Source organism: Quercus suber, unplaced genomic scaffold (assembly GCF_002906115.3).
Source record: "Quercus suber isolate HL8 unplaced genomic scaffold, Cork oak 2.0 scaffold_5, whole genome shotgun sequence".
Taxonomy (NCBI): Eukaryota; Viridiplantae; Streptophyta; class Magnoliopsida; order Fagales; family Fagaceae; genus Quercus; species Quercus suber.
In genome coordinates this window covers 1,451,228-1,468,094 of record NW_027069471.1, presented here as the reverse complement: position 1 = coordinate 1,468,094, position 16,867 = coordinate 1,451,228, and the positions used below count along the sequence as shown (strand labels likewise).

At 33.7% G+C, this 16,867-nt stretch overlaps 2 protein-coding genes across 2 annotated transcripts; both read left to right on the top strand.

Moving 5' to 3' along the window:
* Positions 1-3,024: 3,024 nt before the first annotated feature.
* Positions 3,025-3,921, top strand: LOC112003041 (NDR1/HIN1-like protein 3). The gene has a single exon (XM_024035212.2). The coding sequence runs from the start codon at positions 3,158-3,160 to the stop codon at positions 3,788-3,790; it is 633 nt and encodes a 210-aa protein (XP_023890980.1). The 5' UTR covers positions 3,025-3,157; the 3' UTR covers positions 3,791-3,921.
* A 10,700-nt stretch (positions 3,922-14,621) lies between these two features.
* Positions 14,622-15,721, top strand: LOC112003040 (NDR1/HIN1-like protein 3). The gene is given in 2 exon segments (XM_024035211.2): positions 14,622-15,306; positions 15,309-15,721. Coding segments are annotated over 2 exon segments (681 nt in total). The 5' UTR covers positions 14,622-14,819; the 3' UTR covers positions 15,503-15,721.
* Positions 15,722-16,867: the final 1,146 nt, after the last annotated feature.

The window sequence follows — 16,867 nt, the reverse complement described above, 5'->3', positions numbered from 1 at the left end:
ACTCTCAGCAAGCCCTCTCAGACTTCCATCATGCAAACATGGTCCAACAATCCCAAGCTTCAGTATCTAGCACAAGCCGGGTGTCTTGGATCCCACCACTAACAAATTCACTCAATATTAAATTTGATAGGGCACTTTTCAAAGATATTAATAAAGCTGGTTTGGGTGTAGTTCTGCAATAATCTTAGAATAGGTGCTTGCATCCCTCTCGAAACAGATTCAAATGCCATTTTCCTCCGACCTTGTGGAAGCATTAGCAGCAGCGAGGGCCATTTCATTTGCTCATAAACTCAGCTTTTTCAACTTCATTTTGGAAGGTGACTCCGAATTGGTAATAAAAGCTCTCAAGAGTACTGATGAGTCTCTATCTTCATTTGGCCACATTCTTGCTTCGGCCAAAATCTTTACAGATGTCAATTGTATTTCTTTTTCCCATACTCATAGAATTGGCATTGCTATTGCTCACAACCTAGCAAAACATGCAAGACATGTCACATGTTTTAAGGTGTGGATGAAAGATGTTCCTCCATATCTCTATTCTGTATTGTTAATCGATTATGGCTGATTTTAATGATAATTCAAAATCTTCATTCTTAAAAAAAAAAAAAAAAAAGAAAAAGAAAAAGTGGTTTCTATGGGTTTTGGGAAAAGATCTAAAATCAAACGTCAGTGTTGAATTCTGGAGAAATAGACCTACCACCAACTATTGGAATAGTTGGATCAAGCGACGGTCAACCGGGGTCTGATCAGAATTACCTGGAGGGTTAGGCCACCAAGTGGGTTGGATAGCCCTACAAGAGACATTATCAATTACTAGCTACCACATGATACATTCTATATAAAAGTTGTCTTGTTGTTATGCTGCAATATTATTGATATATTTACCTGAAATAATAGATTGATAGTAGTTATATGGAAAATTATTAGGTATTAATGGAGTATTAAGGGAATGATGCTCTCTTCTCACAAATTAATAATAAATCTCCCCGTAAATTTAATTAGGTAGAGTCAATCATTTTTTTTAATTAAAAAAAGGTTAACGGATATCATAGGATATTTATTTAAAATTTTATTTATTTTTAATTGAAATGAGGGTGGAATCCATTGTTTTGAGTCCTGGGGAAATACCCACACTCGTGCAATCTATATATCTATATATATATAATAATAGGTGAAGCAGAGAGAAACTCAAATAGAATTCCAAATTAGAGTTTCAATTTTGTGCCATGTGTCATTCCAATTGTTCAATTAGAATTTGAAATTTGAGTCCAATTTTACTATACACGTGTACAAAGAAAATAATTAGAAGAATATAATATGATTTGGGGTTGTTTTCGAGAGAATCATTACTCTGATTCATTGTTTTTATTTATTTTTACGTAGGTTCATTGTTCTCTTGGTTCAAACTTCAAAGTCCTAGGGAACTATAACAGGAAGCCAAATATGGAAAGTGGCCTTGGGAATTGAAAATAAATTTCAAAAATTAATTAAAAATTAAAAATGAAAGAATATTGCAAGAGATGCACCACTTGGAAAATTGAATTCCAATTAAAATTCATTGGACTTGGTAATGAGATGAGATGAAATTAATAACACATTATACACTCATGCTTTGGGAATTGGTAGTACTAATCTAAATCCATTAGACTTGCTTCGTGATTATACAACTATGAAGGATGTATAAAAATACGCACAAATCCATCTCTGTATAAAAAGATATTGTAGAGAATTTCTTTTATCAGCCATGCAACTTCAAAGGTTTTTTCTTCATACAAATGCCCATCATATTACAAAATAACCCATCGTAAAACTACAAAATGAGTACAACTCTGAGGGTTTTTTTTTTTTTAAAAAAAATTTAAGCTACGAAAATTTCAATCACCAATAGAGATTGAAGATTTAAAAGCGTGAATGGATCTTTTGGATAAACATCATCACCAAGGTTCATCTTTCTATGTAATATTTTCATTTAGTTTTGATTCCCTTAATTGATATAGTGATGGGTTTGTGTGTATGCGCATACATTGAATCAATATTAACATTTTTTGAAATCCTTTGGTCCTTGCTTGATGATTGACTTCTCTTGTAGATATCAATCTTGCACGAAGATGGCTTTCAACCTATTTGGTGTGACCTTATTGAAAACAATATTTAGCACATGGGAAGAATATCCAATGTCAACCTTATGAATTCTTAAACTTATTAATTAGTCTCCTTTATGGCAAACACTTCTCTCTTAGTAGCTTCATGGCTGCCAATTTAGTTTCATATTACTCTATTTTGGCTTATAGTTGTGCTACTTTTGAACATTTTTTTACTTAAGTTTGATTGCTGTGCCAAATGTCTCTAAAGTTTTATTTACTTAAGAACCAATTAATCGTATGGGCTTAATTGCCCTTTAATTACCCTTTCAATATACGCATGACTGTGACTGTAACTTGTATACTATATCAATTTATTGTAGTTCAACTCGCTTTCTTTTATACACATATATATATATTACTACTACTAAGTTTTGTTAATAATTTTATGGTTAATAATATGAATTTAGACTTAACTGAGTCTTTTAAATATGAATAAACCCATGATTAATAATATATACATTCTCATGCGGTAACATGGGTTACATACTAGTAATGAGTAATTACTCACCATTTATTCATAACAAATTTTAAAAAATAGTTATTTTTTTGGGACAAAAAATAAAAACAAAATCACAGCTGTAATGTCAAATCAAGTATGCAAAACACGGAAAAAACGTTGTGAAAATTAAATCATCCTATAATAAATGTATTTATAGCCAAATAGAAGTCCAACGGCTTATAACTTCATAATAAGAAATCACCAAGAACTTTCTCAATTCACACCAAAAAGCACACGTTGCATGAATAGAACTCTTCTCACAAATAAGTGAATAACAAACAAAAAAAAAAAAAAAAAAAGAAAAAACCGTGTCAATTATTCATTAACCCTTCACGCGGTCCCTTAATTGTAACCCTCTCCTTACCAAACTGAAATTCTAACTCTCTGCGCCTTTCACGTCCTGCTATATATATACCACCCACTTCTCACTCTTCCTACATCACAAAAAAAAAAAATATCTCTCTCTTCTTTGCTCTCAAACCAAAAGTACAAACTTTCTTTGTGATTACAAGCCATGGGAAGAAAAGATAGTTCTGGGTGTTGTTGCTGTTGTGAGTGGCTTTGTGGCTGCCTTTTCAGTTGCATCTTGAGCTGTATTTTCCAAATCCTCTGCACAATTCTTGTCATCGTTGCTCTCGCCGCCTTCATATTCTGGCTAATCCTTCGTCCCAACGAGGTCAAGTTTCATGTAACCGATGCCTCATTGACCCAGTTCAATTTCACCACCAACAACACCCTCCACTACAACTTGGCTCTCAACGTTTCGATCAGGAACCCCAACAAGAGAATCGGTTTCTACTACGACACCATCGAGGCCAACGCTTATTACCAAGGCCAGCGTTTCGATACCGAAACCTTGACACCCTTTTACCAGGGACACAAAAACACCACCGTTGTCAACGCGGTTTTTCAAGGACAGAAACTGGTTTTGTTGGGCACGGACGAGGTTTCCCAGTTCGATTCGGAGAAAACTGGTGGGGTTTTTGGGATTAGCCTGAAGCTGAATCTTCGGATCAGACCGAAGTTGGGATGGATCAAAGTTTGGACCTTTAAACCCAAAGTCAAGTGTGACTTAAACGTTCCTCTCAAATCTAATGGGACATCATCGACTGCGTTTGAGACAACCAAGTGCAGCTACGATCTCTGATCAAATGTTGTTGCAGATCTTCTTTGATTTCTTATGGTTTATTCCTTATTCCTAATATTCTTTAATTTGTTTTTTGTTTCAAGCATTATTAGACTATGTCCTGGTTTTAGAGGACTTCTTTTATGTTTTTATTTTTGGTAAATATATATGAAATAGTGGTTCTTTTTTAGTTTTTTCTGCCCTCTAAATGATGACTATTATGGATTGGTATTATGTGAATTGTTTGTTTTTGGATTTGTTTTTCTTTAGTTTTTGTTTTGTTTTTTGTGATTATTGATTTTGAAGGAATCAGAGAAAAGTTTGGTTTAGGCAATCAGATTGATACACGTGTACTAGTTGTTGTATTCGTGCGATTAAAGTGAATGGATATGACCGTTGGGCATTGGCCCACTTGCTTCGTGCTCTGCACTGCACAGCAGCACATGGCTACATTTGCGTGAGTGTGCCTCAAAGGCCCTACGTTAATAATAAACTTGAAGAAATTAATGGGGGAGTTAAGATGGGTCCCAGCTTTTATGCAATTTGGTTGTAAAAACCAAAAACTGGGTTCTGGCGTCGAATAAAATATTAGAGGATTCAATTTCTGTTTATAATAAAAATTAATTAGTTTTTAATAATAAAAATAATTATTATTTAGAATGAACATTATAAATTGAAATCCTTTATTTATTAAAAAAAAATGTTATAAGAATTTTTATGCAACCAACATTATGGCAGTTAAAAAACTCTACATTTATTATTTAAGTAGTATAGGCCATGGGAAAATTTGTAAGTAGTCTCAAAGTATAGTAAAATGATGTTCTATTCTCTCACATTTATAATGAATTTCACTATAAATTTAATGAACGGGACTTACCATAAATTTGAAAGGAAGAAATACTAATTGATTTCGGAGGAGTTCTGTGCTGTTGTCATATTGCTGTCATCGTGTCATACTCCTGTCTGTATCTGTGCTCATGTCATTTGCTAGGGTGTCGTATAAAAATTTCTGTCATCATGTCATACTCGTGATTGTATCTGTTTTTGTGTCATTTGCTTCCTAGAGTATACAGATGATTTTCTTAATAACAAATGACAATTAAGATTTGTGTGATTCCTGAAAAGATGAGGTTCCCACTTTATTTCACTTTCGAATTTACCTTTTATCTTAGATTCGAAATCCTTTTGGAACACTAATGGCATGAAGTGCTTCTGGATGAAGTTACTTTTGTTGTGGAAAAACAGAAAGACATTCTAAGCTATTGGAAACGCAAAATAAAATCTTGATTTCGTCGCAAAGAGAATGGATCAAATTATAGTGACATTATTAATTAATTATACAAAGAAATAGCTCGTCTTTATTCTAAAAATTGCCAATTTGTATATATTCAAATTAAAATTCATTAGTCTGTTAACTTGAACAGCCCGGGCAATGGGTCGAATTCATATTTAAATAAGTCATGTTTGGGTCAAAGTGCCCAATTATAACGGGTCCATTTTTCTTGAACCCAGTTAGCCTCTTTTTTTTAATGGAAGAATCCAGTTAACCCTTCATGGGGTTCCCCCGCCAGGCCACCATGATGCACATATTTTTTTTTTTTTTTTTTTTTTTTTCACTAATAATTTATGCTATATCAGTTAATAAATTTTTATTAATATATTGTGAATCATATCTTATTAATATGATAACATTTTTTTTATATATATTTTTAACACTTGATAGATGTCATCAATTGATAATGAACTTATAACAAAAATGAGAGAAAGAGAGAGAGAGAGTCGTTTGGTGGTAATTGAATAATTCGTTGATGCATCCTTATTTACTTTTCATCACTTTAATATTCACTTTTATATACAAATTTATGTTGACGATATTTTGCTCACAATGATAAAATTCTCCAAGATAAATTTGCATTAAAAGATTTAGGCGCATTAGACGCACTACAATATTTTTCGGTATTCATATAAGGGAAAAGTTAATGGATATCCAAAGGGCATTGGTTTATGAGTTATTTTTAGAAACATAATTAAAGTCAAAGTTGAGAGAAAATCTAATTTAATTCTAAATTGAATTCTAATTGTTGTCTAATTTACACCACATGTCCTATCTAAATTTTAAAAATTTTGTTCTTTATTAATTTTGTGCAAAAGACGAAGAGTCCAATATAAATAAACCATAAAAAAAAAAAAAACTTGTATATATCCAAAAAAACTAAAATAAAAAATGAGAGAGAGAGAGAGAGTAAAATTCATCTATGACTATATATATATATATATAATTAAAGTCAAAGTTGTGAGAAAATCCAATTAGATTCCAATTGTTGTCTAATTTATGCCACGTATCTTATCTTTTTTTATTTATTTAAATTTGTTCTAAGTGAGTTAATGTTGTGCAAAATACGAAGAGCCTAATATAAATAAATTATCAAAAATCCAATAAACAAATAAAAAAAGAGAGTAAACTCATGTTATATAAAAAAAACTAAAATAAAAAATAGAGAGAGAGAGAGAGAGAAGAGAGAGAGAGAGAGAGAGAGAGAGAGTAAACTCATATCTATGACTAAAAAAATGTGTAACTCTTATACCAGGATATATATATATATATATATATATTTTTTTTTTTTGGAAAGAATACCGTTACTTTATTCAAATAACAAACTTTGTCAAACAATACAAGGTTGTGGGCCTCTCTGTGAATGTCTTCCATCCAATCTGAGTGCCATTACAGTACTTTGCCAATTTGGCCAGTTTATCAGCTACACAATTACCACTATGCTTCACACGACTAAAGGAGTGTATCTAAGAGAGGAAGCTATGGAACATGCGTCCTCGATGATGTGTCCAAAGGGAACCATGCTTGGTGGTTCCGCGTTGAGACTTCATATGATAGTGTCTAAATCTCCTTCAAACATTACTTCTTGAAGACCAATCTCAAGGGCGAAAGATATTGCTCTTCTACATGCAAGAGCTTCCACATCTTCAACCGTTGGTGCAGCACCAGACGTTCCATTAAAGAACTGATAATCTCGCCTAAGCAATCTCTGATTACGACCCTAATACCTGTTGATTATATGTCTTGGAAAATAGCTTCATCGAAATGGCTACATATAGAGCTTGAGGAGGTGGAGACCAGTGAACCGTTGGTGGTGGAATTGTTCCGCACTAGCATCGACCTTTTTGCTGGCTAGATTCTTGTAGGCACTCCATCGCATCAGAATAAATCCTAGAATATGGCAGTAGTTTAGGTCCAATCAGAGAAGCGTTTCTTTGCTCATATGCTCCAAGCAATATACGCAAATCTCTCTGCCAAATTCCCATTCTTGACGTGGAGAATACCCATAANCAGCCAAGGGTAAGTTAGACAAAGCCTCTTTTTTGACCCATGCCGAGGACCTCCTCGTTCTCGGCATACTAAGGATAATTTTTGGGAGGGGACAAGCTCAGAGCAAGCTGTCACATTCACACTTAATGCATTCACCTAACCCCTCTGGCCGCATTAATGGGGATATAACCCCTTGGCAGGGCAACGTTGATCAGAGTGAACCACTTGAGTACCGATAAGGCCTCTGATGGGACGGATGGCCAGAAGGGAGGCGAATGGATGATCAACAAATGGAAGAAGGAGATAGGAAGATGAAGACTATATAAGAAAAGCAAGTAAAGTAAAGAAGGGGGGGAAAAAAGGGAAGAAAAGGCGCTCCTCGGCCATGGGCCGAGGAGCATTCCCCCAGTTGTAAATTAACTCTAAGTATTTTCTTTTATAAAAGAGTTCATGCTTGGTGAACGACGGCCAGCGCCTAAACCTTGAACCCATGCTTTATAAATTTATTGTTTGAGCTTGTTGGGCTGAAAACCCATTCGTACTCAGGGTCAAATGCAAACTGAGTCCCTACAGTGTCTTTTCTAAGGAAAAATGAAATTAGGGATCATTTTTATGGAATGAGTTGAACAAGTTACGAATTTGAATAATTATGAGTTTTTATTATTATTTTTTTGAATGGGTTTTTTGTTGAATATTTTGTTACTTTGTTGTTGTTTGGTCTATTTTTGTTGTTATTTGGACTAATTTTTGTTGTTGTTAATTGAGCTTTTATTATTATTATTATTATTATTTTGTTTAATGGGTTAAGGTTGGAGGACTAAATTGAACAAGAGTGAAGTCAAATGACTGAATTGAATTTTAAGCAAAGCTAAATAATGTAATTTGTAATTTCACCTAATTTTTACTAGGTTTTTGGATTTTTTTTAATGTCAGGTCCAAAAATGATGTCTTTGTGGGAGCCACTAATGGGAAATTCTAACAGAGACTAACATGAAGATTGCATTGAATGAAGTTGAAACTGAGATGATTGAATTGAACAAAAGTGGAGTTACATAACTGAATTGAAATTTACGCAAAGTTATAGTGTAATTTGCAATTTATCCTAATAACAATTTGCAATTTGCATCATAAAATTTGGAAGCATTTTGATTTTGTCCCCTAACTATTACATATCGCTTTAATTCAAGCCTTTCCATTTAGCATTTATATCCTTTGATAAGGTGACCATTTAATACTATTTTAATTCACCTCATAACTCACCTCAAAATGAAGGAATTTTAATGCGCTAAAATTATGTCATTTTATTAGTTAAAACCCCAATCCATAATAATTTGATGGGTTTGGTTTAACTCAAGTATTTAAAAAAAAAAAAAAAAATAGAATCTCCTTTTATTTTAATGAAAAACTGTCACATTATCCACTAACTAAATAAAAGGTGGAGATTAAAACCTACTACTACTTGCTATTGTATATTTAAAACAAAACACTACAAGAAATCCATACTATTGCGGTGGGCCAAATCAGGTTTTCTTTTCTTTTCTTCAAATTGCCATTTTATCTCTATTTTTTCCTTCTACTTCACATTTCTTCTTCACCAAACCCAGTCCTTCTCTTCTCCCCCTTCATTTTTTTTTTTTTAATTTTAATTTTTATTTCTTTCTTCCTCCAACTCCTCACCACTCCTTAGCCCCTGCCCGCCAAACTGCTAGCGACCCAAACCCCAAGTCATTGCCGACACAAGTCCCAAGCTGCTAGCGACCAAGCCTGGTGGTGGTGGTAGTGGTGTTTTTTTTTTTTTTTTCCTTAAATCAGAGTTGTGGGTGGTGGTCGTTGAGGGGGGTTTGTGGTGGTGGTGGTGGGTTGTTGATTGGGTTGTGTTCGTGGGTTTGTGTTTGCGGTCGGGGTCAAGATCGGGATCAGACTACGGTTGTGTTTGTGGGTTTGTGTTGGTGGTCAGGATTGGTTGGGTTGAAGCTTGGTTTGGCTTGGCATTGTTGTGGGCGATTGTTGTTGGCTGTGGCGATGGTGTCGGTTTTTTTTGTTGGTTGTCACTGGGTTTTTTTGTTGCTGGATTTGTGGGTTTGTTGAATTTTGGTTGTTTTTATATGTGATTTTGGTTGGTTTTTGAGATGATTTTGTTGCAAATTTGGTGGATTTGGGTTGTGTTAATGGTGGCCTGTGAACAGTGGAGGTGGCTGTGGGTTGTGGGTGGCTGTGGAGGTGGTTGTGGTTTTGGGTTTTCTTGTTGTTATTCAGAATCTTCAGATGAGAGAGGGAGAGACAGGTGTGAAAGAAATAATAAAAAATTAATAAAGAAATAATATTTAAATGAATAGGTAAAAAAAATAGAACCACTGATATAAGATGTTTTGTAAAGTAGGATGGTAAAATAGATAAAGTAGCTTTTTGTGGTGCCAAATAGCTAAAAAAATAACTCCACCAATGTGGATGCTCTTATGATTAGCCTCTCTTTCTGAAATATCCAACTGTATATGACTTGTCATCATAATGTTCATTGTATACGCATTGTGAATTGGTCGTGGACTTCCTGTAGTGTGAATAAAGTGTCAAAATTAATTAAATTATAGTACCAAATTCACAAGCTTATTATTGCTTAAGTTCATTTGGTAAAAAAATTTTGCTGTCAAATAAGAGATTTGGGGTTTGAACCCCGCATACATCAAGAACTAATTAATATCTTGGGTTTGATGATAAAAGACTATTATTATGAAATAGACTTCATAAGTTAAAATTCTATAGCATCCATAACTGAAGAAAGAAAGAAAAAAAAAAAAAAAGAAAAAAAAAGAAGGGTGTATGTGTGACATATCCTTAGTCTCTAAATATCTCAAAACTATCTACATGGCAAGTTGTAGCAAAAATTATGGATTTTTTTTTTTTTTTTGTGTTTTTAGTATTTTCCAGATTAAAAATATTGAGAATTTATTTTCATAAGTAAAATTTATTAAAAATAAAAGATTGGATTGATTTACCAAAATAGGTAGTGAGTAGTGACAGTAGCAAAACCCTTTCTATTTTGCTGATTGGGATTATATTTATAGGGTTTACCTATAACAAAGTGAGTTGAGAGCACAAGGGTGTAAGACATGAAATGTCGGTGTAGGATGTGGATTTGGATGGGTCAAAGATTGGGTTTAATTGCTTATAGCACTGTCCTACGCATGGTTCACACTAGGGGTGGCAATTTTTATCCATATCCATGAAACTGCCCATTACCCACCTTATTTGGATAAGTTTTAACCCAAACCATTTAAGTATTTGGGTTAAATGGATAAATACCAGTTTGGTTATTTAATTAGATGGGTCTAAATGGATAAATCCACTAATACCCACTAAACCCATATAAAATTTAAAATTAAATAAACCCACTAATAACCAATAAACCATTCTAAAATCTAAAACTTAAATAAACAGTCTCAATCTCAGTCTCACTCTTCATAAGATTTTCTCAGTAACCAAACACTTTCCCAAACACTTTAACCTCTAGATTTCTAAGCCCTAACACTTTCCCTCAGATTTTCTTAGTAACCAAACAAAAGGAAATTCTAGAAATAGAATGAGGATGGAATTGGAGTTCACCAGAGGTAGTGTATCAGCTTATTTACTAATAAAATAAAATAAAACACAAACCCAGATATAAAAACTAAGTAAAAATCACAAACCCAACTAAAAAAAAAAATTTTATTTTGATTTTTTTTTTAATATAAAGTGAGATAGAAAGAGAGAAAGAGAGGATAACGGAGATGGCGGTGTCGACACTCATATTGTTCACATTGAGCAAAAGAAAAAGAAACAAACGGAGAAAAAGAAATAAATCGGCGCTCTTAATGATGACGCGCTTGCCGATGGGAGGGGTGGCTGCAGTCGCTGCAGACGAGGGTTTCCGGTCATCGTAGCTCAGTGGTTTCATCGCTAGTGCTCCTTGGATGCTTCTCTTAGCGTCTTCGCTCATTTTTTTTTTTTTTTTTTTTGATTCTTTATATTTTTGGATTTGATAGAGAAATGGCTGGATCGGTCGAGAACAATCCGGGCGTGATCGGACCCAGAAATCTTCAAGATACTTGACTAGGATTTGAATTTCTTTTTTCCTCTATCAGAAACCCTAGTCTGAAATTTACTTTTTCTCTTTCTTTCTCTGATGGTCTGTTTGGTTGCCGAGTAAAACAGAGGGAATAGAAGGGAAAGAGGAAATGAAAGGAATTTTATGACTTTCGTCTGGAGCGTTATGATAATATTGCTTGAGACTCTGTTTCGTTGCCGAGAAAAAAAAAAAAAAAAAACAGAGAAGAAAAAAGTCTTTTTTTTTTTTCTCTCTCTCTGTGGCTTTATTTGGTTGCTGAGAAATGAATTTTGTGATGGGAAAATGAAAGGAAAGAACATGAAAAGTGATTTTTGAACTTTTTAATTTTTGTTTTTAAAGTTTTTAACAAGTTATTTATTTATTTGAGTCATATTGGGTTAAATGGGCGGGTTACTAATTAAATGGATTGGGCGGATAATGGATAATTAATTTATATATAAACGGGTCATAAATGGATAAATGGGTAATCACACACCCAACCCATTTATGACCCAACCCGCCCATTTGCCACCCTTAGTTCACACCTTGCCCAAGTGAGGTTGCTACCAGTGTCAAATGCCACTGTTTGATCTGTTTTGGGTGTGCCAAGGCCGACGGTGACAATGTAGTTACCAAAGCTGATGGTGAGGCCAGATTTAGCTGGAATGGTGGTGGCCTGAGACTCTCTTAATTTGTTGCCATCTGAGTTGTTAGAGAACATGGAGTGGATTGATTTCACTTTGGATTGGTCTTGAAGGANAAAAAAAAAAAAAAAAAAAAAAAAAAAAAAAGATAAAAGAAGCTGTTGCCTGCATATTACATAAATATTAAATTTTTTTTTTTTTAGAGTTTCAACTTACGACGTCCGTTTTTGGTGATAGCTCAAAACTTTACCCGTTGAGTTAATTGGAACCCACTATATAAGTATTAATTGATTATGTTAGATTTGTCAAAATAATACATTTTTTAATTAATAAATTGTTACGATTGTGCTTATTGATTTTTCAAATTCTGAATCCTTGCTCAGTTGTCTCATTATTCATGCTAATATGCACTGTATTTCATGCAAATAAATGTCATGAGCGTCACTTTTTTGGGGTCATATATATATATATATATATATAGATAGATAGATAGATAGATAGACACACACTAGAAGTAGTTTAGATGACTTTAAAATAGTCTAAGCAAAAGCCAGGACACCACTTATTTATATATATATATATATAAAAGGTTTTAAATAAGTTAAAATTATTACACATCTAAAGTTTTACATATAAGTATATTATATGTTGACCAATATTATAATATATTTATTTATTTGATAATTTGCATGATAGCAACAATAGGGGAGAGGTAGTAAACCTTGGATGTCTTAAAAACATCATGATGTGCTAACCAGTTAAATTACAAAACTCTTAACTATTTTTATGTTTTTTTAAGCTTAGTTTCATGAATCTACATGTCAAGACACTTTGCAAGAAAGAGAAATACTATGTCCAAAATAATATTATAACAAATCCTAAGTGACAAGTTGTTACTAGCGTTTATTGATAAGTAAAAAAGTAATTTTAGTGTTAAGTTCAAATTAGAACCAATAACAACTTACCACCTAGAATTTGTTGTGAAAGTGTTATGAAAATCTTGTGGACTTAACACTTTTCTTGCCTAAAATTAGAGATGAAAGGAAACTTGTCACAAATATTTGAAGTCCATCTAAAATATAAAATATAAAGACAGTTGACATTAGATTAGTTGACAATCACTTAACACAAAATTGGAATACAATTAGTATCTAATTTGAATTATATATATATATATATATATATTAGTATCTAATTTGAATTACACACACACACACATATATATATATATATAAAGGGTTTTATATATTAGTATTGTGCGCACCCAGAACGGGCTTAATGGGATAGCTCACTCTTGGGCTCACAATATATTTATAATGTGGGTTTCAGATTTCCTACTTTGGGTGATTCTAGCCAAGAGACCTAACGATTTCTCTTAAGCCTCTGTATTGCTTCCCTCTCACTTGTATGACTCTATTGCTCTTAGCTCTCGTCTTTCTTTAAAGCTCCCTCTAACCAAACCCTTTCCCTTCCTTGGCTTCGCATATTTATAGCCAAGCGTGAGTGGAGGGATTATGATTGCTTTCAAAATTAGTGCAAGAGGAGGTCCAATGTCGTTAATCGTAGGTGGGTGTTTAGGTGAGAGTGGCTTTGGAACTAGTTCCCACTCCAATGAATATGCTCGGTAGCGATATTCCCTAGCATTAATTGAGGGAATTGCGTTTTCTACTTCTTCTTTTTTTTTTTTTTTTTTTTTTTTTTTTCCTTTTTTTTTGACAAAGTTAATTTAGCGAGGGCCAATTCCTTGGAAATGCTCTAAATAATGACTAAGAAATTAGTTTCAACTAACGAAGTAGGGCGCACCAGCCCTTGAACCTTTGCTAATTAAAAAAGTGAGCAAACGATCACCCAGTCCACCTAGCCAACAGAAGTGGAAAAAAAATTAAGGCTTCTTTTGTGTGGGTCTTTTAATGCTGCTGTTTAACTCAAATTTCCTCCCCTTGTATTACAATTGAGAGAGAAGGTTCCACCCGGGTTCACATCAAAGAAAAGATGAGATAGTTGTTGAACTACATGAGTACTCTAAGTAATTAAATAACTTTAACCTTATTCTAATGAGTAGATAAGTTTAATCAAACAATTGTTAAAATACTCAATTGTGATTTGTGGGGAAAAAAGTAAAAGTATGACTCATAAGTATTAGTTGTGTTCACCACTCACAGTGAATTATGTACTTTAAAAATCATATAAAAAAAATTACCAAAAAATTTGTGTCGGTAGCATTGTTGTATTCTAATGGATAGATAAGTTTAATACACCATAAAATATGTAGCATATTCCTATTTTATTACATGATTATCTTCCAAAGAAGAAATAGACAAAACTCATCCTCTAACTTTTACTAGATTCATTTTAATTCTCTAACTTTATTTTATTTTATTTCAATTTTTTAAGTGTCAAATTTATTTAATGAAGGTGTCTCCATGGCTCCATCAACTTCTGCTAAATATTACGATTAATTATCCAAAATTTTAATCTTTTTTTTTTTAAAATATTTTCTAACGAAAGCTAACTTGTAAAACTAAAGGAGTAGTGAAACTTAAAGATTAAGATTTCATTGTATATAGTCGAAAAATATAATATTATCTTGTTGTGCAAAATCCTTTTATAGAACATATATACAGGAAAACATTGCGCGTATAAAAGCTATTTTCTATTTTTGCGTTGAAGTCATCCTCTCGACTTTTGTTAATTGGAGTAGGACACGATACCTAAAGTCAAGGGCTTTGGAAAGTTCCAAGTTCACACGGCATACGCACACAAAACACACATGAGATAGAGCTTCCAACAAAGCAACCGCGTTAACATAACACCTACCTCAGCCCGCCACACACACCGTGGCTTACCAATTCAACAAATTACCAAGTTCCTTTCACATCTCTACAATCTCCTATATATAAATTCAAACCCCCCCTTATTTCTAGATCAATTACGTTCGTATCTATCCACTTCTAGCTTTCCTTTTTTTCCTTTATAAGTCACACTAATCTCAGCTTAATATCCATGGCAGAAAAACAGGGTTTGAACGGTGCCTACTATGGCCCTTCAGTCCCACCGCCACGCAAAGCCTACCACCGCCCTGGCCGTGGCAGTGGCGGCGGTTGTGGCTGCTGCGGCTGCCTATTTGGCTGCCTTTGCAATTGCATTTTCAGCCTCATTTTCAAACTAGTTTTCACTGTCATCATCCTTGTGGGCATTGCCGCCCTCATCTTCTGGTTCCTTGTTCGCCCCAACAACCTTAAGTTCTATGTCACTGATGCTTCATTGACACAATTCAATCTCACAACGGACAACACACTTCAATACAACCTTGATCTCAATCTCACCGTTAGAAACCCCAACAAGAGGATTGGTTTATATTACGATACCTTCCAAGTCAATGGTTATTATGAAGGCCAGAGATTTAATACACAGAATTTGACACCGTTTTACCAAGGCCACAAGAATACGACTGAGTTGAGCACTGTGTTTGATGGACAACAATTGCTGGTGTTGGGGCTAGTGAGGTTTCTAACTATAATTCTGAGAAGAGTAATGGGTACTATAGCATTGATGTGCAGCTCAATCTTAAGCTTAGAGTTAAGGTGGGCTGGATCAAGGTTGGGCACTTCAAACCCAAGATCAATTGTGACTTATCAGTTCCTTCGAGTTCAGGAGGTACCTTTAGACTACCAGGTGCAAATTGAAGCTCTGATGATCATCACAGGAGGGCTAGCTTGTTCATCTATGAACTTTGATTGGGTTTTTTATTTTTAGTTTCTATTGTATTATCATATACCTTTTTTTTTTGGGTGAGGGGAGCATGTATTTTTTTTATTCCCTATGACATTATATTGTATTTTTGTCATTGAGTACTATTTGTCACATTCGTTGCTATATAAATAAAATATTGCATTTGGTGCTTCTTTTCTAGTCTATGATGCTTTTGTTAAATGAAACTAGCGTATTTTTCAAGTAGCAGGTGAACAAATCAATTCTCTAGAAGATTCTAAATTGATCAAATGAATACACCATTACACCTGCTCAACGCGTCAGAAAACAATTGCTTGTAAATTTAGCCATTGAAAAGTCTTATGAATTAAGAAATACGGCTGCACTTTTAATTTTAATGAACGGAATGATCAAAATTATTTTTATTTTTATTTTTTGAAAGGCAAGTAAACGGAACCAACCATGTAACTCAACTTTAATTATTATTATTATTATTGTTGTTGTTGTTGTTGTTGGGTCAAGAAGCCCAGTTCATGTTTGTAAGACCTTTAACTTGATGGCCCCTGAACTGTACGAAACCTGCCCAAAACTGTTCTCAACATGCATATCTTTGAGGTCTGAAGAGGTATTATAACTTTATAGCCAGTTCTGGCTTTTGGCCTGATATATTGAATTATGGAGTGCTGAATTTGAATGCGTTATTGATGACCAAAATAAAATGAGTATATATCTATAAGACCTCCACATTATAAACTATGCCGCCATAATCTAAAGAAATGTTGTTCAAGGAGCACCACTAGGGTAAGACACAAAATCCAAGAGCATGGGAGAAAGGTAGAGAAGGAATTTATTTTCCATTATTTACACAAAATGGGATGTTATGCCCCTTTTATAACCGCACTCCCATATAATGTATGTCACATGGGAGTTAATCTCATTTAATAAGGACATTTGATTGGCCTGAATATGTCCATTAATGGGCGACCTAGTTGGCCAAATTCTAATAAGGAAAATGCTAACGAGTATTCTTAGGGCACAGGTAAATAATTCATTTAAAGAAAGTTTTTATAGAAAATGGAAAAAAAGTAATTAATATTTTAATAGCTTTTTTTATTTCCCATAAAAGTGATATCAAAACTTTTTAAAAATGAATTATTAACCAGTGCCTTAAAGGCACTTGTTAATTTTTCTCTTTTGGAGCACACTGACATACTACTTTATTATGAAAGGATAAAACCTCGTAAATAGCCTCGGGTTTAAGTTATTCAGCTGATGAATATCTAACCAATGGTATTGTAATTGAGTTGGCATCTTCCATACATAAAGTGCTTGGAAGTTTA

Coding starts and splice junctions, on each gene's coding strand:
- LOC112003041 (XM_024035212.2), top strand. CDS start 3,158: ATGGGAAGAAAAGATAGTTCTGGGTGTTGTTGCTGTTGTGAGTGGCTT.